General features: G+C 43.8%; 1 protein-coding gene across 6 annotated transcripts in view; it reads right to left on the reverse strand.

Moving 5' to 3' along the window:
- KIAA0825 (KIAA0825 ortholog) overlaps window positions 1–25579 on the reverse strand; it is a 398113-nt gene that overhangs the window by 327762 nt on the left and 44772 nt on the right. For all 6 annotated transcript variants that reach the window (XM_090038268.1, XM_090038263.1, XM_090038264.1 and 3 more), the window contains one exon: window positions 11781–11920. In XM_090038268.1, the coding sequence (XP_089894394.1) occupies window positions 11781–11911 (131 nt within the window). In that variant the 5' untranslated portion in view covers window positions 11912–11920. The remainder of the gene's footprint in view (window positions 1–11780; window positions 11921–25579) is intronic.

The raw sequence follows: 25579 nt of genomic DNA on the forward strand, positions 1-25579 counted from the left end.
CTTGCTGCTACCTGCATTTTGCAGTTTTCATGAGGGAATGCATTTGTTTCATAATTTAACTTTCTGTTATTGTTTTAGCATCTTATACATATTTGTTTCTAAATTGTGTTCAAATGAAGAGCTCCATAAAAATTAATTTGTTTTAATTTTTCACTTTCGACACTGAGAATGTTTTTACAAGTTTATATTTAAACACACACACTTAAAACAGAGCTTGTAAATCCACTTCTCAATACCCATCCTTTACAAAACAGAATAAATTTGTCAATGTTTTCGATTATAAATTGTGCCCGGACACTGGAGGGTTCTGATCAGTTACCTTTTTTTTTCTGTTTACATCAAAGTTATATACTTGAAGCCAGAAAGGACCATTGTGGTCATTGAGTATATATCAGTCATCTCAGAGAATTTTACTATGAAATTTCATGATGAGGTTATGATTTCTGGTTGACCTGATTCCCTCCTCAGTTCAGTGAAAAGTACATCAGTACAGTTAAGGTAGCTACTGACTAGGCTATAGATAGGATTTTAGTACCATCATTCAAACCTTTCACAAGCAATAGAAATATCACAAATAGTATACTAGAAGAAATTACTGATCGCTTGTAGATGCCCAGTCTTATGCAACAGGAAAATTGCAGATTATTCTTAGTGCTGGGCTACATCTTGGACCCCTATAAACAAAATCAAAGTATAACTGCTTCTCTTATCTGTTCAGTACATTGGGACTACAGGCCACAATCAGGATTCACCACGAATTTCCTAACAACTTTGCTTGATATTTTGGGTGAAGGTCCAAAGACCTTGTTAATTTGCCTAATTAAGCATATCCTCATAGACAACATGGGGCTGTAAAAGGCCCCAAGGGGTCACCTAGTTCAATATTCTGTTCAAGGAAGCATCATCCTGACTAAACTATCCCAGTCAAGAATTTGTCTAATATGCTCTTATAAACATCCAAAAATGAAGCTCTTACAACCTTTCATAAACCGCCCTTGTAGAAAGATAGTTCTCCCTAATATTCAATGTAAATTTCTTTTTCTGTAATTTTGTCTTGTCCTGTCCCACTGAAGCCACAAAATCTATCATTCTCGTCCTTATAACCACACTTCAAGATATCCAAAGACTGCCATCATATTTCCCTCACTCTCTTCTTCTCCAGGCTAAATCATAGGTCTTCCAGTTTTTCCTTGGAAGTCATGTTTCCTAGGGGTGCCTGCCAGCTCTTAGTTTTCACTCCTATTTTGACTACAGAAAAATAATTGAGCAGTTTTTCTGTTGCAAAGAACTCAGAGAAAAACTATGGATTTCTATTTCAAGTCTCTTGGTTTATCTTGTGAATCACGTTTGTACACTTAACAGCGGGGCATGCTGTGGCACCCTAGAAAGGTTCTCAAGGCACCCCAGGATGCCCTGGCACCTTGGCTGAGAATCACCGTTCTAGCTTGTTGGTTACAGTACTCCCAGGAGGTAGAAAATATGTTGGGGGGGGGAGGGGAGGGAACTGACACCAAGTTTCTACCACCTTAGGAAACTGTTATAAACACTAGGCTACTGTATAAAGGAGAGCACTATTAGCATCTCTTCCCCCACTGGCTGTCTTTTAAAAGAAACGAGTGACGCCTGATCAGTTTTTGAAAGAAAGATTGTGGGCATCTACCTTGAAGAGAGGAATTTAGGCTGAAAAACCTAAGTGAACAAAGCTGTGACCCAGCATACTGCGTAAAATGTCTAAGCTTGAGAAAATGGCAAGATTTCAGGCCAAGCCCTGTCCTCAGATCACCTACTGGCTGACTCTAGAAGCCCCTGCTCAATGTGCTGATTTTTGGAGATCTCATTCTGATGAATCAAACTCCTCCTGTGCAACATTTTTGGTGCCTACTCTCCAAACACAGGATTCTAGATTCCACTCCATGACCACGTTAAATGTGACAATAGTCAGACTTACAGCATTTAAATATTTTTTAGAATCTACCAAGTTTTTCTTTGAAAACTCTCTCAAAAAAGCACTGGTACACAGTGCTGTATTTGTCAACTATTTAATTTTCAAACTGAACATATCTATTGAGTTCAGTTTGCACATGAAATTAAAAAAAACCAAAACAAAACAAACTATCAGTGCAGCAAACTCAGCCTGCAAGCTGAAAATCAAGGCCTGTAATATGAAAATCAAGCAAGTTCCTTCTCTTTCTGTACCAGATGAGGAACAAATTAGGCCTTTACTGTTCCTTTTACAAAACTATTATCTTTGGGACATCATAAAGATGTAACTGCTTGGATGCCAATTCTGTTGATCATCTAGGAAGACTTGGATTAATTTTATTCTCCCCATAGCTATGGTAAGGACATAGGGTTATTAAAAATAAAAAGCAGTTGTTGTATTTTCTCACATACAACACACACCTTTTTTCTCAAATCAGCTCTCCAAAATTAGGATACCTATCTTTCTGCCTGGGGATGGAATCACCCTGCTTTGATTCTTACTCCATAGTACAGAAGCTGTGGGATTAGTTTAGGTAGCAAAAGTAATCAGTTGATTTAATGACTCATTGTTCTTTACCCCAGAGGTGTTAAAGACTGTATCTGCTTTTTAATGGTCTTGAAATTCCAGTAATCAACCTAACCTTTCTTAGTGAAATTTTGCTGTATGCTACCTGCTCCTGGTCTCTCTATTTTACAGCTTCTTTAGTGCAAACTCTTCAGCTTTTTTCTGAATCATAGATCCAGCCATGAAGACGAGGCTTCGGTAGCAGTTACGGAGTTTGCTTGCGTTATGAACAAAAGGGAGGTGGAGTCAGTTGAAGATTAGGGTCTGTTCCTGCTCTAGGTGCCCTAACTCTGGAAAAAGAATTTTTTTCTTCATTCTGCCTTTCCAAAAAGGAGGTGCATATTATACTTGGGGTGTGTATATGTAAAAATTTGGTAATTTGTTTTTAACCCTTAAGACAAGAAGAAATAACACAATGCACATAAATGCCATAGCTAAAAGAGTGCCATTTTTTCATAGCTATTTCTAAGGAGAACTATCACTAGCACTTGATTTCATGCTCTGCATAGTCCTTCCTGCTTCCTACTAATTATAACAAAAAGGAGCTGTATGAAGAATGCTGAAACTTTATATTAGTTAATGAAAACACAGTAGCTCAGGTATGATAAGAAAAGTTAAAATGGATTTCATAGACCTTAGGGCTGGAAGGAACCTTGGAAGATCATTGAGTCCAGCCCCCTGCCCAAAGGGCAGGAAATCAGCTGGGGTCATAGGATCCCACCAAGATAAGCATCCAATTTACTCTTGAAGGTGTTCAGTTTAGGTGCTTGAACCACCTCCGATGGCAGGCTGTTCCAGACCTTGGGGGCTCAGACAGTAAAGAAATTATTCCTTATGTCCAGCCTGAAATGGTCTTGTAGTAGTTTATGACCGTTCAACCTCGTCATCCATTGGGGCGCTCTGGTGAACAAACGTTCCCCCAGGTACTGCTGGTCACCCCGATAAACTTATAGGTGGCCATCAGATCACCCCTGAGCCTGCGCTTTTCCAAGCTAAAGAACCCCATGGCTCTCAGCCTGTCATCTTAAGGTCTGTTTTCTTGACCCCGATCATGCACGTGGCTCTTCTCTGGACTCTCTCAAGCTTCTCCACATCCTTTTTGAATTGTGGAGCCCAAAACTGGATGCAGCTGTGGCCTCACCAAGGCCAAGTACAAGGGGAGAATGACATCCTGGGATTTGCTTGAGAAGCATCTATGGATGCAAGGCAGCATTTTGGTTGCTTTACTAGCCACAGCATCACACTGCAGGCTCATGTTCATCTTGTGGTCAATGATGACCCCCAAGTCTCTTTCTTCCGTAGTGCCAGCCAGCATGGCACTGCCAAGCCTATAAGGATGCTACAGGTTTTTCTTCCCAAGGTGCAGAACCTTGCATTTTTTGGTATTAAACACCATCAGGTTCTCATCCGCCCATTTGCTGAGCCTGTCCAGGTCAGCCTGGATCACCCGCCTGTCTTCTGGTGTGGATGCTTTGCCCCAGAGTTTGGTGTCACTGGCGAACTTGGCCAGTCCAATTCTGACTCCAATGTCCACATCATTCATGAAGATGTTAAACAATATGGGTCCAAGGACAGAGCCTTGGGGGACCCCACTGGTTACAGGACACCATGATGATTGACTTCCATCAACTACTACCCTTTGGGTCCGACCACAAAGCCAATTTCCCAGCCAGCGGATCATAGTGGACCAAAGGCCACAACTGGCCAGTTTCACCAAGAGGTGATCATGGGATACCAGATCGAAGGCTTTTTTGAAGTCAAGATATAGGACATCAATCTCTTTTCCCTTGTTCAGGTGATAGGTCACCTGGTCATAGAAGGAAATGAGATTGGTCAAGCAAGATCTACCTGCAACAGACCTGTGCTGGCTATCCCTCAGGAAGTTGGCGTCCGCCAGTCCATTAAGAATGGCCTCTTTAATAAACTTTTCTAAGACCTTCCCTGGGATAGAAGTCAGGCTGATGGGCCTATAGCTAGCTAGATCCACTTTCCTCCCTTTCTTGAAAATAGGCACCACATTGGCCTTCTTCTAGTCTTTGGGCACTACACCAGAGCGCCGGGAGTTTTCAAAGATCCGTGCCAGATGCTGGGCAATAATGCTAGCCAGCTACTTGAGTACCCTGGGGTGTAGATTGTCAGGGCCGGCTGACTTGAAGGTATCCGGCCTCTCAAGGTATTCCTTCACGAGATCGGCATTTATAGAGGGCAGGGGATCACCCTCACCCGGACCTCCTGCCAGAGGTGGAGGGAGCCACGCATTACTCAGGTGGCTGTACTAGCAGTGGCAGCAGCCCCACCAGAAAGTTGTAAATGCTACCCAGGGCCATGCCCTCAGCAGGTGCAGGGCAGGTTCGGGTGGGAATGCAATGTAGGCTACTTTGGCCAGGAGCGGTTGGGGCATGGCCCCATACAGAGCACTGAGGTCAGCTATAGGCCAGATACAATCAACTGGAAGGCCCTTGGGCTGTATTTTGTCCACCCCTGGTGTAGAGTAATTTAAGGAATACGGTGGAAAATAAACCTGTCCACCAGAATGAATGCTGCATGATTACAAGCCACTGTAAATAAAGTTAAAAATCAAGTATAATAAAAGCTCTCTTATAAAAGGCTAAATGAACCATAACTTAAAATTAACTGCAAAAATTAAAAATAAAGCCAAATCAAATATACAGGCATTTCCCCCCTCTCTCTCACAAGCAGAACAATTACAAGACAAAAATTACATAAAGTAATTCAACTGCTATGTAGCACAATTCATTTCTCATGTCACAATTTTCTAAAAGCTGTTTTGTTAGAAAGCTGTAAGTAACTGTATAAGTAATTTACACACTTCTAGATTATAATTTTTTTACACTGGTTTGTTTTTTTTAGAACACATGCTGTATACTATTATATTTATTCTCTGTGAGCTCACATGGAGAGCTCCATTTTCACGTCGCTTACAAAGACCAATGGTAACCTGAAAATTATTTCATTCTATTTTACCTCAGTATAATAACAATAAAATAGTCTTTTACAATTTAAAATTAACATCAAATATGGTTCTTTTCTTTTCTTTTTTTTTAACTCATCTCCATTTCTGAAATTGACATTTTACAGATACAAAATATCACCTGGTAACCACAGGGCTACTTTCCTTTGCCAGAAGTGCTTTGGGGTTGGTACAAAGCTCACAGCTGCAGGCCCTTCTAATTTGAGGGACTAGAATTATAAAGGAGAATCTCTAGTCCTTTTATTTGCGAAGGCAGCCTTGAAAATGACAAGAAGTGATAGAAAGTGCTAATGAAAGGAACAAACAGTCAGGCTCCACTTCTACAGTTAAAAGATTTCCCAACCCAAAATATCCGCTTTTTTATCATTCAAAAAATTAGTGATGCTTGACATATATATGAAAGAATCATCTTTGTAATAACTCAAATTAGGACTGCATACTGGTGGGAGGAAATCAGCTAAGGGTGAGGGGCTGAGGTGAAGCTGAAGAGGTGATAATGGCAGTTTCACGCACCTCCCAGCAGTGCTCATGCTGGTCTTCCCTAAATGTGTAAAGCACCCTGTCAAGCAACAGGGTGCATTACACCCACTCTTGGCCCGATCTCCCAGCACCCAGGACTTAAAATATTTATAACATTTTGATGACATGAACTGGACTTTTCTGAGTATGTGCCAAAATTGTGCCAATGATATCAAGAGCCTGGAAATGGCACCATGTAGAGGATTACAATTACTATATTTAACACATTTCCAATATTATTGCTATCGTAGATTGTTGCTATCAAGGTTAGATTATTGTAAAGATTAAAGATGTTTTTAATAAATCTTTTGTAAAAGCTGCAAGATGCTTTTACAAAATAGCAAATATACTGCAAAGAGTTCTAGCAATCTGGCACGAGCAACCTTATGGTGATGTGTAGTTCAGAGAATGCTTAATTCAGTTTTTAGCTAGATAAGTGTCAAGGGAAAAATACACACACACACACACACGCGCACACGCACACACACACTTCAAATATTATTTCTTTGTGTGCAGATCTTAAGAGTTTATCATCTTTATTCAGGAAGCTGTTTTGTGAGGAACAGAAAATCTTCCTCATTAAAACATTACACAACTGTAAACCATAGATCAAAGATGCCCTTCTGAAGTCACAAAATACAAGCATTACTGTTAAAACTGCAATGTTAACCCATGATGGTATGTGAAATACCAGCTTGTTTATACCTAATACTTGAAACAAAAAATTGCTGTTGGTGTACCTGTGGATAAACATTGTTTACAGTGAACTGTTCATACAGCATAATTCATCCAAGCATCTCCAAGTATTTTACAAATATTAATGTGAGGTAAGCATGAAATGGAAACTAATGTGGAATTCCCTGATTTGCCCAAGGTCACATGGAAATCAGAACGCACTGATACTACCTAGTAATAAATTCTGAGCTTCCACACAAAATGTTGTTATTTTCTATGAAAGCATATTAATTTACTTATTTTTCATGGGATATTTTAGCAGAAATACTGCCCTGATATGCATTTCAAAATATTCATCTTAGGCCACATACAAGCATTCAAATGAACTACATGAAGTCTCATGGTTTTATTCTCCTGGAAGAAAAAACTACAGGGAGATCACTGTACTATGTTATAGGAACCAAGCAGAGAATCTGTGCTTCCAATGGCAAAGCCAACATCAGGCCACTGCCTCGAACCTGAGGCCTCAGCCTGACCAACACAGCCACTTATCCCAGCCTGCCATCCTACAGCTGATCATCCATGCTGGTCAAGGCTGTCCTAGTCCTTGCCTACTCACTGGCACTGAAGAAGCCAGATAGGGATCAACTGACCCACTTCTTCCCCCATGTAAACCCCTGACTTAGAAAAGGAAGTGTCTGGGTAACAAGGCTGTATCTGATTCCAGATTGCTTTGCTGTTCCCTCTGGTTGTGTTCTGACTCTGTTCTCTGCTTGATCTCTTAGCTTCTGGCTTGCCTTCCAACTCTGCTTTCAGCTTGATCTCCTGGCTTCTTGACACAGATTGTGCCCCTCTCTACTCCCAGCCCCCTCTTCGCCTGATCTCGCAGCTTCTGCTTGTTCCTATACCTCGCTCTCAGACTGAGCTTCTGGTTTCCTAATCCAGCTTTGTCCTTGGACACTGCTTCCTCCTCTTGACCTTGGTCAGAATCTCTATCCCCAAGTGGCTCCCACACCTTGCCTCCCACAACCTGGCCTGACAGTGAAGGGGCCTTTGTGCGCATATCCCAGTGTGCTTTACAGGCTCCTCTGCCTGCCAGAGGGCTGAGAGCAGCTGAGTATGTAGGGAAGCACTGACTGACTGGCTACCCTAGGGGACTACACACCCCTGGGGAACTCCTGCTCACAATCTCTCCTTCCTCCCTTCCTGCTGTCAGACTTAGAGAGGAGACCTAGAGCACATCTCCTCTTCTGTCAGTTGCAGATGTGTCAATTGCTGGGTGAAGAGGTCTGGGTCTGAGTTTGGATCCAGGTCTCTTTATCAGGGTCTAGGGGTCTTGGTCATATGTAGGGAACATGCCTGCCTTGGCAACCTGTACCTCCCTGCAACTCTAGAGCAGTTTCATAGTTTCTAGGGTCGGAAGGGACCTGAGCAAATCGAGTCCGACACCCTGCCATGGCAGGAAAGAGTACTGAGGTCAAACGACCCCAGCAAGGTATACATCTAGCCTCCTCTTAAAGAGCCCCAGGATAGAAGCCAGCACTACTTCTCTTGGAAGTTGGTTCCACATCCTAACCACCCTGACCGTGAAGTAGCGCCTCCTGATATCTAGCCTAAATCTACCCTCTGCCAGTTTGTGACCATTATTCCTGATCACTCCTGGTAGTGCATGGGGAAACAGGGACTTCCCCAATGCCTTCTGGTCCCCTCTAACTAGTTTGTAACAGGCCACTAGATCCCCCCTCAGCCTTCTCTTGTGGAGGCTGAACAGGTTCAGGTCCCATCGCCTCTCCTCGTAGGGTCTGCCCTGCTGCCCCCTGATCAAGTGAGTGGCCTCCTCTGGACCCTCTCCATGTTGTCCACATCCCTCCTGAAGTGCGGCACCCAGAACTGGACGCAGTACTCCAGCTGCGGCCTGACCAGTGCCGCATAGAGGGGGAGTATCACCTCCTTGGACCTGCTTGAGATGCATCTCTGGATGCATGACAAGGTGTGGTTGGCCTTCCTGACTGCATCCCCACACTGCCAGCCCATGTTCATCTTGGCATCAATGATGGCATCATCCGCCCACCCCTGTAACCTGTCTAGGTCTGATTGCAGCCTATTCCTCCCTTCTAGTGTGCCCACATCCCCCCACATCTTAGTGTCATCAGCAAATTTGAACAGGGTGCTACTTACCCCCTCGTCCAAGTCACTGGTGAAGATGTTGAACATTGCGGGCCCGAGGACCGAGCCCTGTGGAACCCCACTGCCCACATCCCTCCAAGTGGAAAATGACCCATCCACCACCACTCTGGGTGCGACCCTCCAGCCAGCTGGGGACCCATTTGACTGTGTGGGTTTCAACACCACAGTCCCCCAGTTTCTTAATGAGAACGGGGTGAGAGACAGTGTCGAAGGCCTTCCGAAAGTCCAGAAAGACTATGTCCGCTGCTACCCCTGCATCTAAGGATTTGGTGACATGGTCCTTGTAAAGCAGTGCCAGGGGTCCCGCAATGACCTCAGCCAATTCTCTCAGTACTCTAGGGTGGAGATCAACTGGACCAGCTGATTTGAATACATCCAGTCCCTCCAGAAGTTCCCTAACTAGTTCCTCACTAACCCTTGGCCTAGGTGCACCTCTCCTGGAGTCTAAGGGGGGCCCAGAAGAGGGGGTGGCTGTTCCGGTCCCAGCTCAGGAAAATGGAGGCAAAGAAATCGTTAAATATGTTAGCATGTCATCTGGTGTGACAACCAAATTTCCTAGTGTGTCCTGCAGGGGCCCCACATTAGCCAGAACCTTCTTTTCGCCCCCTCTGTATTTAAAAAAGGACTTCTTGCTGTCCTTGATCTGGGAAGCTAGTCCCAGTTCTATCTCCACCTTGGCCTTCCTGACTGCCCCCCTGCATCCCCAAGCAACCGCAGTATAATCCTCCCTGGTGATGGCCCCTCCCTTCCATTGGGTGTGCGCCTCCCTTTATCAGTGCAGGGCTGATAAAGAGACTAGGCTTTCTTGGCCCTAAGGTAGTCAGGGCAAGGATTTTGCTCGGTCTTTGGGCTGGAGCAGTGGAGTCCAGACAGACTCTCCCTGGTGCAGATGGGGAGGCTGAAGCAATGCACACTGGGAATCTGGAGAACAGCACTGTGGCTACCATCAGAAACGTAAATGTACATACATTAGTATTCCAAGGAGGAATTTGCCTGGGAGCCATTTCTACTGCATTGGGATAAAAGTAGAAACCACAAGTTGATGGAAAAGTGGAGTCCGCAGGTGGCTGGAGGGGGGCAGACAGGGTCCACAGAAGAGATTGGAGGGGCTAGCAGAGTCCATAGAAAGGGTTGGGAGGGATCGGAAAGTATATGGGATCTGCAGGGGAGATTGGGGGGGGGGGTGTTAGCAGAGTCTGAAGTGGAGTTGGTGGGATTTGGGGGCCAAGTGGGTTTGTGGGGGAGATCAGGAGAATTGAGAGAACAACTGCAATTCCCTCTAGTAGAATTGTTGATGCTTATACATAGCCTTAGATAGTCATCTGCCACAGTAAACATATAGTTTCATAGTAGATAGGGTCAGGATGGACCTGAACAGATCATCTAGCCTGAACCCCGCCACAGGCAGGAATGAATGCTGGGTTCACAAGACTCCAGACATGTGATCATCCAACCTCCTCTTGAATTTGCCCAAAGTAAGGGCGAGGACCACTTCCCTTGGAAGCTGGTTCCAGATTTTTGCCACCTTAACTGTAAAATATTGCCTTCTGATCTCTAACCTAAACCTATTCTCCATCAGCTTATTACCATTGGTCCTCATCACCCCAGGTGGTGTGGAGAGAAAAGGACTCTACCTATTTCCTGTTTATCTCCCCTGATGAGTTTGTAGGCAACCACCAGGTCCCCCCTCAGCCTCCTCTTGCTGAGGGTGAACAGGTTCAGGTCCCTCAGTCTCTCCTCATAGGGCCTGTCTTGCTGCCCTCTCACCAAGTGGGTGGCCCTCCTCTGAACCCTCTCCAGGCTGGCCACATCCCTTTTGAAGTGCGGCATCCAGTACTGGATGCAGTACTCCAACTGCGGCCTGACCAAAGTCACATAGAGGGGGAGTATCACCTCTCTGGACCATCTTGAGATGCATCTTTGGATGCATGACAAGGTATGGCTGGCCTTGCTGGCTGTTGTCTGGCATTGGCAGCCCATGTTCATCTTGGAGTCAATAATGACTCCAAGATCCTGTTCTGCCTCTGTGCTTTCAAGAGGGGAACTCCCCAGACTGTATGTATGCTGTGGATTCCTTCTCCCAAGGTGCAGCACCCTGCATTTATCTACATTGAACCCTATACTATTCTCATCTGCCCACTTTTGTAGTCTGTCTAAATCTATTTGCAGCCTCTCTCTCCCTCAAGTGTGTCCACCTCACCCCACATCTTAGTGTCATCAGCAGACTTGGACAGCATGCTTTCCACCCCATTATCCAAGTCACTGATGAAGATGTTAAACATTGCGGGACTGAGGACTGATCCCTGGCGTACCCCACTGCTCACATCTCACCAGGTTGAGTACAGCATGTACACCACTACTCTCTGGGTATGCCCCATCAGCCAATTTTTTACTCATCCAACTGTGTCGGCATCAATGCCACAGTCACTTAATTTATTGATGAGGATGGGGAACTTATTTTCTTACTGTATTAAGAAAAAGAATGGCTTACTTACAATTCAACCTTTATAATGTCTCCTGCTTTTCATCCTGTAAGTAACACTTTTTAAAAAAGAAATCCTGTCCTCAGCCCAACCACTGTGCCTAAGGGATGAGCTCACATGTTCTCTGTTTCTCTCTCACAACAGTTGGATCAATTTCAAGAGTTGTGCAGATTCCAGATATTAAAACATTTTTGCAGAGGAAAGCAAATAAAGTTAACTGATGTTTTCATATACAAAATGAAAAGTAACGAAGGCCAAATGAGTGAAATAACTTTCAAGATTATAAGATATCACCATGAAGAGGAAGGAAAAACAAACAAATAAAATGGCTTTTAGCAGTAATTTGGACAATCAAAATACATTTTAAATAATTTACCTAATAGAATTTTTCTTTATTTTTTCATCAATGTCACTGAGGATTTGCTGAAACTCCACATCACCAGGAACACTATTGAACAAACAATCTAAATTTGAAGAATCAAGAGAATATTCGCTTCTCCACTCCATTTCCAGATCCTGAAATAAATGGTAAAAAAGCAGATATAAACAGGTTTTTAAATATTTTTATTATTTTACTTTAAGCACACAAGGTTTTTGGTTTTCTGAAGTTGTTATGCTAAGATGATAAGAAAGATGCATTTATAATGGGAATACTAAATACATAATATGTATATTGACATGGAGTACTGTAAGTAAGCAAAAGTGCATTAAATTGTAGTATTTTGTGCTTTGGACAAAAATGGTTTAAAGTAATATTTTGTTCATCAATGGTAACAGAATCTCACTCTATAAACAATGTTGCGATTTAGAAAAAAGGCCCTATTATGTTAATAGATATCCCAGAATTGTGTTGTAATTAACATGTTAACTCAGAATTTCAAGAAAAAAAATATTTATTTTAGTAAGTCTTGAATTTCTACAATGGTGACCGGTCCTACATGCATACGATCCTTTATCCAATAAATTCAGAGTATTTTACGGTGTGCTCCATGCCTCCTGCACACTGCATGTATGACCTGGCCCACCCACCTCAAAGCAGAGAGAGGGTTTATCCCCACTCTCTGCTCTGAGGCATGCATGCAGTTGCCACCCGCAAAAAGCTGATGCCGGGGCTGCGGACAAACAGCTGGTGCTGCTGTTTGCAGCCCCGCTTTCTGCTCTGAGGTGTGCTTGCTGCAGCTGCCCTGTTTACAGAGCCCAGCTGGCTACAAACAGCTGCGCTCGGCTCCCAAGCCCCATCATCAGCTCTGTGCTGGTGGCGACTGCACGTGTGCCTCAGAGCAGAGAATGGGGACTAACCTGCTCTCTGCTTTGAGGTGCACATGCAGTCACTGGCATGGAGCTGATGCCAAGGCTGGGAGCCCAGCAGCTGTTTGCAGCCTCCCTGCTGCAGCTGCCCAGAGCCCAGGCTGGATAGAGGTGGTGCCAGCGGCGGCACACAGCTTTTCTGTGCAGTCTGCCTCAGGCTCCCCCCCCAGTCTGCTCAGAGCCACGGGATGCTGGAGCCTGGAGCAGCTCCTTTGCAGCCTTCTGGCTGTGGCTAGCCCAGGCTCTGGCTAGCTGTTGCCAGCCACAGAGCCCAGGCTACTTGCAGCAGGGCTTGCAGCCTCCCAGCTGCCTGCTGGGCACAGCCTGGGCTCCATGGCTGGCAGTGGAGTGCCAAGCAAAATGGCCTTGCCATGCTCATTAGCATAGTGTGAACATTGTCCTAATTTGCTTATTAGTGTTTCTGCTCCTTATTGTGTCATTAAGGCCCAAAATATTTGGAAACTTTGCAGTGAAGGCTAATCAGCGCATTGGAAACCATTCCTGGGCTTGTGCCGGACTGGGCACAGCAAGCATGATGGAAAACCTGATTGCCTGGTTACTTTCAAGCCTTGATCTGGGCAGGGAGGGCTGCTGGGTAAGCTGGGGCTTTGCTGTGGGCTTGGGAACAACATCCCCCACAGCCCCCCAGAGCTCTTAGAGCTAAAACGAGGCCACACTCTGCATCTCAAGTAGACTGTGGGGCAGTCTCCCCTGGGAAGTGCTCAGTGCCCTCACACGTGAGTTAGTTGCAACAGGACAAAGCCCTGGGAACAGACTGTGGGGAGTAGGTCTGTGCCAGGCCCCCAGGGATGGCTTTCACTGGGACCTCATAGGCCTATCTGGTCGCTGCACTCTACTCAGCTTTGTTCTGCTGCCAATGGATGTTCAAATTTTTTGCCATAGTTTTGAGAGGAGGAAGGGGTGAGAGGCAGGGAAAGAGGTTGAGAGAGAGAGAGAGACAGAGACAGACAGACAAGGATATAGGGTGAGAGAGAGCGAGCAAGACAGGGGGGCATGGAGGGTGAAGAGAGAGGGAAGCAGGGAGAGAGAGAGAGGACAGGAAGCAACCGTAATTGTGGTGCAGGCAGGTGGTGTCGGCTGCTTCCAGGGCTGCTGCAGCAGGGGCACGCATGCCCCAAGGGTCTGCCAGACTTACCTCACCGCACCACTGGGCCTCTGCTTCTCCCCATCACCCCAACCCCTGCTGCAGCTGCCCTGGAACCAGCCAACACCACCTGCCTGCTCCACAATTATGGTTGCTACCTGTCCCCTCTCTCTCCCCATTCCCTCTCTCTCTTCCCTCCCCACACTTCCCTGTCTCACGCTCTCTTGTGCTATATCCTTGTCTGTCTCTCTCTGTCCTCCTCTTTTCCTCTCTCTCTCTCTCACCCTTTCCTCCTCTCAAAACTATGGCAAAAAATTTGGCACGCTGCGCACTTTAAATTCCCCAACAATAATTTGGTGTGCCACGCTTTGTGCAACACTGGGTTCAGCCCTCCTAGCTTTGGCCAACATCACCTCTAGCCCAGGTACATTCTTGAGCACCCCTGGTGTAAAAGGCAGCATCTTTACTCACACCAGATCAGACATCTGTCATATCATGGCCTTATATACGCAGCCCTTCTTCCAACATATGGCACACATTAGTCTGTAAATATAAAATCCCCTGGAAAATTGAGTGTTGGGGTACTTAGGGGGTTAAAATTTTCAGAAGTTAGGGATAACATAATGTAGGTAGTATATAGTATTCACTTGTTCTAAACAAAATATTATTTCCTGTAGCAAGAGCAATATTGGTTGAAATGATCTTAGTTTTGTAGACAAGTTATACAATATGAAAGGGGAAACGGCATATATGAATTCCCACATAAAAAACAAAAATCCACAAATCTGAAAAATCATAGTCTTGGCAGCATACATATTGTGAGACAAAAGTGGTATATATAAATAGTGTTTCCATAGTAACTGTTTTTGTATGAGTGCTGACTCTTCACATTCACACTTGTAAATCTGTCCTCTGGCACTGATGAACTTTCCAGAAAAGCAATGTATGAATGCCTCTTCACTGAATATTCAGATCCAAGGCTATCAATATAGTGTAACTCCCTAAAACACTTCAATTCCTTCTCCTAAACCCTGGAGTCCTATGGGATTACAACCAAGAACCAATGAAAAGGTAGCCAGGTAGGATTAGTATTTGGAGGCAACAAATATAAACCATATTTACTACTTCATTTTCTTCTTAAAGAAGGCCCTCTTCTATCTGAAAAAGACTAAGAATTTCAATGGAACACAGATTGAAGAAACTGTCCTCTCAAAAAAAGCAGGAGATCAAGTCAAGAGAACAGTGCTAGTCAAACATTAATGCAAATCTCCAGGTAAAATCCTTGCAGATCTCCTTAACAGAAATGTCACCTCTGATGCTACCTCAGTTTCTCTGTCCAGAAAAATCATTAGACCTTCAATTTCTCTCATCCAACCTAACCTTTAACAAGTCATAAATCACAGAATCATAGAAAGTTAGGGTTGGAAGGGACCTCAGGAGCTCACCTAGTCCAACCTCCTGCCCAAAGCAGGACTGTCCCCAACTAGATTATCCCAGCCAAGGCATTGTCTCACCAGATCTTGAACACCTCCAAGTATGGAGATTCCACCACCTCTCTGGGTAACCTGTTCCAGGGTTTTACTACCCTCCCAGTGAGAAAATTCTTCCTCATATCTAACCTCAACTTCCCTTGCTGCAACTTGAGACCATTGCTCCTTGTTCTGTCATCTGCCACCACTGACAACAGTCTAGCTCCATCCTCTTTCAGACCCCCCTCCAGGTAGTTGAAGGCTGCTACTAAGTCACCTCAGTCTCCTCTTTTCTAGACTAAATAAGCCCATTTCATTCAGTCTTTCCTCATAAGTCATGTTTCCCAACCCACTCATCATTTTTATCACTCTCAGCTGGACTCTCCAATTTGTCCACATCCTGTCTGTAGTGGGCGGGGGGTGGGGGGCGGCAAAACTGGGCACAGGACTCTACATGTGGCCTCACCATTGCTGAATGGGGGAGGGGGGGAAATCACTTCCCTTGCCCTACTGGCAACACACCTACCAAGGCAGCCCAGGATGCCGTTAGCATTCTTGGCAACGAGGAGACACTCCTAGCTCATATTCAGCTTATTGTCTACTGTCTCCCCCAGGTCCTTTTCTGCAGAGCTGCTACCAGCCAGTCAGCCTCCAGCTTGTACAGGTGCATGGGATTGTTCCATCCTAAGTGCAGGACTTTGCACTTGTCCTTGGTTGAACCTCATGAGATTGCTTTTGGCCCAATACTCCAATTTGTCTAGGTCACTCTGAATCCTAGCCCTACCCTCCAATGTATCTACTACTCCACCCAGCTTGGTGTCATCTGTAACTTGCTGAGGGTGCACTCTATGCCATCTGCCAGATCATTCATGAAGACATTGAACAAAACCAGCTCCAGGACCGACCTCTGGGGCACTGCACTTGATACCAGCTGCCAACTAGACAAAAAGCCATTGATTACTACTCTGAGCTCCAGCCAGTTTTCTTTCCACCTTACAATTCATTCATCCATTATACTTCCTTAGCTTGCCTGTGAGAATGTTGTGGGAGAAGGACTGTACCAGAAGCCTTGCTTAAAAAAAATAGGTCCATCACATGCGCCAGTCTCTCTGCATCCACAGAGCCAGTCAGCTTGTTACAGAAGACAATCAGGTTGGACTTTAAGACCCTGAGAGACAGTACAGGGACACAGCACTTCCTTTAAACTAATCGATTAAAAACTCTGAGGAACTCCTTCAATATTATAGTCCTCTGCAAATTAGAACTGAAGACCTTTTTTAACATCTCAAGAATATTGGACCTTTTAGCTGAAACCACTTTGGGCAAAAATGTAGAGCAAGGACATATTTTCTATGGTACATAATCAGTCATCTTTAGAGTTTATCTTTATCCTGCCTCCCTGTTGACCATAGTGCTACCACCAAATGCCTTCCCACTTGTTCCCGATGCTACCCAAACCCAGCAATTACACAGTGTAGATGGTTTAGAGGAATCCCGAGCATGTGCTCTAGTGCCATTCTCAACCTCTCTGTCTTACAGAAAATGCTCAGGATCCTTATAAGCCATCTATACTACCTTGGTAACTCAAAGCAGGAGTTCATCAGACTAGGTCCTGAGCTTAGCAGGGAAGCAGTATAGAAATGGTCTAAATTTATTACTTATGAACACTTTTTTCCTAGATGTTACTGCAATTAAAAATGGCACCTTTTCACAGCAAAATGAAAAGTACTCTCTGGAACATTGCATATATTAACTTTAACAGGACTAAGACACTGATACGAGTTCTACAACCAGTGGAAAGATATCAAATCAGTCCTTTAAAGAAACCTGAGATAGTGGGATCACTGAAAGCAGAAGTGTTTATTCTGGACAGAACTGAGTTACTCTACATCTCTGCAAAGCAGGCAAGTTGTATTGTCATTATCCCATTATTCAATAACAATATGAAATAATGGTGATTATGAGGTAAAGTTATGTATTCCTGAATTAAAATTTGGCTACATAGTTAGATGACAGGAAAGGTCCTATAAGGGACTAAATAAACCCTTGTACTAATATCATGAAGACCAACCCACATAAGACCCACATAAGAATGTTTGTTATGCCCTGTTGAATCTTCACTATAATCACCAGAGGGGAAATAACTGTAATTTTCACTCTTGTCAAAGAGAACCAAATCTTACTATTACGTTTCTGCTCTGGGTTAAAACAGAGGTCACTTTTCTGTCGTACTTTTTGCAAATAAATTTATTGATGCATTTCTCAAACAGTTAAATCTATTAAAGCACATATGAGAGATCACTTGTGTTAACTCCAGACACTACAATACAAATTGCCTGCAAGTACATATTCTCTACTAGCTAACAGGAGGACCAAAAAGTCTATCTTTTGAATTAGATTAGTAGCCTCGAGACTGACACTTTCAAGCAAAGTGGTTGGCAGCAAATACTCCTTTCAAATGTAGATATGAAACTTCATATACTAGTATTTGCATAGTATGTATTTTAATAACTTTTAAGACCATACCAGATTATTAAATCATTTAGTTTGACCTTCTATAGAACACAAACTGTAGAATTTCTTAATATTTTGGTATTCAGCTCAATAACGTGTAGCTTAAGTATATCTTCCAGAAAGATATCTAGTATTTATTTGAATTAATTGAGAGAGAAAGACACACACAGACACACACAGACACACACACACACTATCATTTCCTTTGGTAGTTTCTTACAGTGATTCAACACCCTCTCAAAAACTAGTGTTCATTTCCCATTTGAATTTGCCTGGCTTTAACTTTTGGTCATCAGTTCTTATTGTGCCATTTTTTGCTATGGTAAAGAGACTGTTATAATCTAGGCCCTTAGCTACCTTAGTACCCCACAAAAAGTACTCCTACATAATAAAGGAGTCACCTATTCACGGGCGAATCTAGGATTCTGAAAAAGGGTTGTAGATGGTGTAGCACATTAACACATTTTTCTTCAGTTAAAGACACTTCACTAATATGCTAGGGGGTTAGCACTATACTATTCAGTTTAAGATCAAAGTGAAAATAAATATAACTATTGGAATGTGCACTAATTTGCTAATGATATAATGTTAAAAATACAAACGAGGCAAAAAGTAGTAAAAAATGTAGTTAGATATTGTGTCATTAGTCCTGTAGTCAGTATAGTTAAATGTACCTTTTAAATTCAGATTCATAAAACAAAATATAGCCTTCCTGAGCATTTTGATAGTGCCTTCAATACTTTATTGTCAGTCATTTCTATACCTGAGGTTAATTACCACACCTGAGTTAAGGCATTTAGCTAGAGCTAAAAATACTTTGTAGAGCTGCAAAACAGATGAGACGCATTATCAGGAATGCCTAACAGACAACAAAATTACAGAAAGATAGTTTGCATATTTGTAACGAGATAGTTAAAAAGGACAGAGGATCATTAACAAGTGTGGAGTGAGAGAGATTAGCAGGAATCAAAGATATGATGAGCCATAATGTCAATGAACTGCCTCAGCCCTGCCTGAATAGAAATGCTGCTCCCCCTCCCAATCAATTTGTTTTCAAGTAGGGGTGAAGAAGCCAAATGAAGGGTTGAATCAGTGTATTCCCTCTGAATCTACCCCCCACACCTATTAATATTATTTTTAATAAAATAGTTTTATTTTAAATCTCTTACTGGATGGCATCTTCAGCATCTACTTTGGATTTTCAATATCTTATTTAAAAAGTAGACCAGTGTTAGGGTAGCTTGTTATGTTTAATGCTTTGAAGTTGCACCTGCTATTAGTATTGTTTATATTTAACTTATTTAATCATTGCTTAAATTCTGGATAGCTTTATTAACTTTTTATTTTTTCCATTAGCTGGCTTTGAGTTGCTTCTGTAGAACTCATAGGTGTTCATTATATCTCTTCTTTTTTTATCACTGTGAGAACTCTTTTTTTTAACATAGCATAGAAGTGGCCTTGTTACCAACTCCAATTAACTGAGCCGAATCAGAGGGATGAAAGGATTGGATACATTAATAAATGGTGATAAGGGAGACAATGGACAATGACCAAAGAGAGACACCAGAAAAGGCCATATTAAGAGGTGTGCTTGTGATGGATCTGCAAAAAAAGAAACCCAAATAGTCAGGAGATGGGAGAGCCTATTTTGCTGAAAGGGGATATGATTATTCTGAAGTGATATGCAGAGATCCTGGTTCTCTCAGATTTAAAAAAATCCCCCATTTTTGGATTAAAAAAGTAACCCAAAATCCACATTTTTCCAGGATTAAAATGAAACACAGATGTATACATATAGTGGCGTTTCATTTTAATCCTGGAAAAATGTGGATTTTGGGTTACTTTTTTTTTAAATCCAAAAATGGGGGATTTTTTTTTAAGTCTGAGAAAACCAGGATCCCTGGTGATATGATTATTCCTAAGTGTAGTGGGATGCTGTTCTCCTTTGTGATATTAAGCTATTTAAGCCAACTGAAAATATTGGCATATGAATTAATGGTTATAAGCTCATCACAAAATAATTTAGGTTAGAAATTAGAGGGTCATTCTAATGCATCTTCAATGAGATCATTCCAGTCATTGTTTAGTTGGTAACTTTGCCTTGAAACGTTATGTCCTTGAAGCACTGCATAGTTCAAATGGGAGGTAAGGTATGCAGAATTCCTTCTTCTCACTATCTTCTTTGAACTTGACTGCAGACAAGTTCTTCAGCTTAATAAGTTCACTATCCAGTAACTTATATATCAGCACCTCGTTGCTTATACAATCAGTTAAATCTTCTGTTTTCATGCAAATAGTTATCATTCTTTCACCATTCACCCTCTCACACAGACACTCATGTACACAGGGCATATGAAGTTCATCTACTCATGTCAAGGAGGGAACAAGCACAAAATGGAGTTTTAGTTGCTCATACAATCCTAGAGGTTGATCCATTCAATACTATTATCATCTAAACATAATAACTAATATGCAAAAGTTCATATTACAGTATGACATGGTTTCCTTTGATAGAAAAAGACTGGACACTGACAAAGTTAATATCTTCCAGTCCTATTTTTCTATATTTTACTGACAATTATCAGATGTAACCAATACTTCCAAAGTCAGCCTAAATGTCTCAATGACTACTATTGATAGAAACTAAGAGTTTATTTTGACCAACAAAAACAGATGAAGCCTTTCAAGAAGGATACATAAGGAGTAAACAAAATTCTCAAAATATTTACATAGCATAATATAGTCATATGAGGTTGTGCCAGGTATCATTTCTACCTCAATGTATATATCAGTCAGCCATATGTAAGAAAAAAATATTTACACATTTAGAATAGTTGTTCTTAGTGTAAACAGAAATATGGACCACATCTTTAAGTGTTGGTATGCCAGCACAACCAAGTTGAAGAGCTTTCTTGAACATTTCTAGTTGGGAAGGCACTTGGACCATGTGCCTCCATATGCTGCCATTTGAGCCTATAAAGGGCCTCCTCTTCATTCTCTCATATCAGAATTGTAATGGAGACATTCTATACAGAGGGGTAAAGGGTATGTTATTGCCTGGAAGTGCATGACATCCCTAGGATTTTTTTAGTCCTTTTTGTGAGGAATTTTCAAATGCTTTATTTTACTGATGTATCCTCAGTGAGGCAAGCAGCAAGGTAAGTCATCTTAGGTAACCAGAAAGGACAATGTTTGAACGGAAGGGTTTCTGGATTGTACAGACCACCGCCAAGAGTCTTAGGCCATGAGTGGGGAAGGAAATACAAAGTAAATAATAACTATTCACACTAGATAAACTATGACCTGTGGATCAAAGAAAGAAACTTTCAGGGAAAGGCATGCATCAGGCCTCCTAACCACATGCATGGCTAGAAGTGCTGTTGTGGGATTGAGCATTAGATCCAGTCATGGCTGATATAGAAGGAACCCAATCCTAAGCTCCATCTGCATCAACAAGAAGCAGGCTCCCATGGCTGGGATCCTCCTTTGCTGAGGGGGATTCCCAGCTGCAGGGTCCACGCACAACTGAGACCAAGAGTCCCTGCACTTGGCAGGAGTCTTGGTTCCAATGCACCACACGCACAGCCTGGACCAAAAGTCCTGCAGTCAATGGGCTAGCCAGGACTGAGAGCCTAGTTAGATACAGGACTCTCGGTCCCAGCTGCACATGTGGGCCCAGGGCTCTTCATGCACCCCTGAGCCATGGGGCTTGCCAGAGCTACAACCCCAGGGCCCCAAGCGTTTCACAGTAGGCATTGTGCACACCTGTGGCTGGGAGCCCTGACAGCTGATAGGACTCCCAGCCACAGGGGAGACCCTCCTACATGTGCAAATTAAAGTTCAATAGCAACCAGCTATAAAATTAAAGTTAGACCTCAAAAATGTGTACTATAGATGGTTGGAACTTTTTATCATGCAGTAAGAAGGGATCCTGGACGTCCCTGATTTAAGAACCACCCCCCCACCCAATTCTCTGCTAAACCCCCCCAAATCCATGATTAAAATTAAAGGCCCCCCACAACCTACCGCCTGGCCCTGCTGGTGCCCCTCGCTCCACACCCACAACCCCTGTGCCCCCAGCCCTGCCGGAGGGGCCCCCAGCTGCCAGGGGTACAGACCTGGTTCCACAGCCTCCCACTGCTGCATGAACTTGCAGGGGGCAGGGAGGACCCACACCCCACAGATCTGTACCCGGGCCAGGTGTAGGCAGAGGCTGCTGTCCAGCCAGGTGGGACTTGGGGCCCATGGCCGCAATGCGCAGCTGCAGGGCCCCAGCAGGGAGCAGGATGGGGCTACGCGTGGCTTGTCTGGGGGAGGACGAGGGTTGGTTCCTCACTGCCCTGTGCAGTCCTAGGGGGACAGGGGGACCCGTGCCCCCCAGATCTGTACCCGGGACAGGTGCAGGCTGTGGGGTTGAGCTCCCACCTTGCTTCCCTCCCTTGGGGCCTCTAGAGGGAGCAGGAGTGCCCTGGCACAGCTGGAGACAGTGGGGCTCCTCTGCCCTGGTGATGCACTTCCAGTGCCTGTTGCTGTCAGGGCTTTGGGGGAGGGGTGAGAAGCAGCAAGGTTTTCTACACAGCTCCTTGGCTCCCTGCTGTGCTCGGGCTTCGGGGGGGAGAGGGGGAAGCAGGGCAGCAGGGAACAGCAGGCCCCTGCTCATCACTGTTCCCTGCCACCCTGCTTTCCCCACCCCATATGACCTGGAGTGGCAGGGAGCACAGGAGCTGCACAGAAAGCCTCCTTGCTGCTTCTCATGCCCCCCCGCCTGGAAGGAGGTGGGCAGTGGGGTCCCGCAGGGTTCAGTCATTGGGCCAGTATTATTTAATATCTTCATCAGTGATTTGGACGAGAGTGTGGTGAGCACCCTCTCCAAGTTCACAGATGATACCAAATTATGGGACAAAGTTAATTCACCAGAGAGCAGGGAGCGGATACAGGCCAACCTGGACAGGTTAGATCAGTGGACAGAACATAATAGGATGCAATTCAACAAAAATAAACGTAAAGTACTCCACCTAGGAAGGAGGAATCCCCAGCACACCTACAGGTTGGGGGATATCCTTCTCAGCACCTCAGAGGCTGAGAGAGATTTTGGAGTCATAGTTGACTCCAAGATGAACGAGCCGGCAGTGTAACGAGGCCATCAACAAGGCCAAATCGCACCTTGTTGTGTATTAGCAGATGCATGACCAACAGATTGAGGGAGGTGATGCTCCCCCTCTATGCGGCATTAGTCAGGTCGCAGTTGGAATACCATGTCCAGTTTTGGATGCCGCACTTCAAGAGGGACCTGGAGGATCTGGAGAGGGTTCAGAGGAGGGCCACTCGCATGATTAGTGGTCTCCGTAAAAGACCCCATGAGTAAAGGTTGAGAGATCTGGATCTCTTCAGCCTATACAAAAGACGGCTGAGGGGTAACTTTGTAGCCACCTGTAAACTTATCAAGGGAGGACAGCAGGGAATTGGGGATGTGCTGTTTACCAGAGCGCCCCAGGGAGTAACTAGGAATAATGGGTGCAAACTAGTGGAGAGTAGATTTACGCTGGACATTAGGAAGAAATTTCTTACAGTGAGGGTGGCCAGAGTCTGGAATGGGCTTCCAAGAGAGGTGGTACTATCGCTTAACTTGGAGGTCTTCAAGAGGAGGCATGACAATCACCTGGCTGGGGTCATTTGACTTCAGTCCTCTTTCCTGTCAGGGGCAGGGGGTCAGACCCGATGATCCATTGGGTCCCTTCCGACTCTACAATCTATGAATCTAAAGAAATAGTTTCTCCTTAGGCACCAAAACCAATTTCCCCTAGCTCAGCTTCACATAGCTGTGTGTTTAAGGGATTTTCCCAAAGTTCATGAGAATGTGAAACAAAAAAGTCAGTCAGGCACATGCAGGGCAAAAGGATTCAGTAATCGGTCTTCCGTGTTCACTCACAATAGTATAATTCTCTTTAGCTCTTTTGATGCAGCAATTATTGTACATTAAATACATGCATTAAATATATTAAATTATTATACATTAAGTGATATTTCATTGCTAAAATGTGTTTTTGCATATCAATTCTTAAGTGAGTCAAAATTCTTCACAAATTACTGTCTATACTAAATACAAGACAAGGTTTGCCCCCTCAATTAGCATGGGGAAAAAAGCCCCTTGTCCTATAATCACATACAAGGAAATCTCACTAAATATATTTTGTATCATTAAGATGCTACCAAAAGCAGCATGTGCTCAGCCGTGGAAACCAACTATGAAGTTGACTGAATGCAGCCATTACTGAGCATAACTATAAAAAACACATGGCCCATACTGGTCAAACATGCTGGTGGAAACGTACCAGAAGAATAAGTAGCATAGTTCATCTGAATAAGGGATACAGTAATACCCATTAACCGCAGTCCTCCTCACTGCCTCTTTCAAATCATGGTAGGCATGACATTTCATACATTTTTACTTTTTCTTCACACCCACAACTGAGCTGTGCCTTTCTGTCCCATTTCTAATTATTTATGTTTTTTCACCAACTTTAAATGATTGACAAACATCACAAAACAGAGGCCCAAACAGTTCATCTAGAATCCCTCCGTCACCCTTCTCTCTCAGCCTGTTACATATGATTAGTGTGGCCCCAGCCTCCATGAGTTGAAGCCAGACTAGGTTGCCCTGTGCCTCATCTGCATATATATTTTTGGAGCATCCCAAGACTTGACAAGAACACCCAGTTCCAGTCATAAGCGGAAGCTAATTAGCACACGGATCCTTTGTCGGGGGTATCTGCAATACACACACACATATTGAGCAGTGCTGAACTGTGGCGTCACCATGGCTTGAAATGTTGATTCTGGTGGGGTTCAGTCCAATGAACTATGTGGTAAATTACAAGCCTTTGGCTTGCACTGTTTGCAAGTAGGTTTGCAAGTAGGTAGCAAGTTGCACTGTTTATAAGTAGGTGCCAAAGGGTTGCTCAAGAGTCTTTATGGAATACTTGCGTTAAAACTTACAGCAGTTTCAAAAAAATGTAACGTGCATCAATTCTGGATGAAATAGGTGTATGGATACTATATATAAATTGCTAAAGCCATGTTTCATTTTAAGGTAATTGTTTTTCAATTTGCTCCTCACTTTCATCTGTGCAGGTGTTACCAGATTTGCCCGCTACTTTGGGGTGTGCTCATTTATTAGGGCTAGGGTCTTGGTAATTCTATTAACGTGCTGCTTGTGTTACTGGTGTTTCTATATGGAGCTGTATCTCTCCCCCTGCAAGCCCTCATCCCCAATGGAGCTATCTTGCAGGACTCAGTTCAGTGGGGCTGGGTCCTCCAGTCCCCAAATCAGTCACACACACACACTAACATGACACGCCTGACCTGGCCGGGTTGATCAGCATGGACAGGCTGACACCCTCATATGCCAAGAATCAGTTCATCAGAGCAACAATAACTACAGTCAGACACAAGCATACAGTTAAACAGACTACCTCTGAATCTGGCTGGGTGTCCAGATGACACCCTCATGGGCCAGCATTCAGTTCATTAGGGCACGTCTGAGCCAAACTGGGTCAATCAGCCTGTACAAGTTGATCCCCTTATGTGTTTCAAACTCAGCATGTCCCAATCTTTTAGCCTCTTGATGAGTGGACCCCACAGTATTTCTGGGTTTCACAGGGATCTTTAGCTTAGGTAAAAGGAGCGTTGCTGCAGAGCAAGTGGGGGAAAGAGAAGTAAAGAAGGAAAAATATACCCAGTTACCACCAGTTTGGCTATGAAAGTTATTTATTGCTAAGT

This window comes from Crocodylus siamensis, chromosome 3, assembly GCF_052110815.1.
Source record: "Crocodylus siamensis isolate JL-2025a chromosome 3, ASM5211081v1, whole genome shotgun sequence".
Lineage (NCBI taxonomy): Eukaryota > Metazoa > Chordata > Crocodylia > Crocodylidae > Crocodylus > Crocodylus siamensis.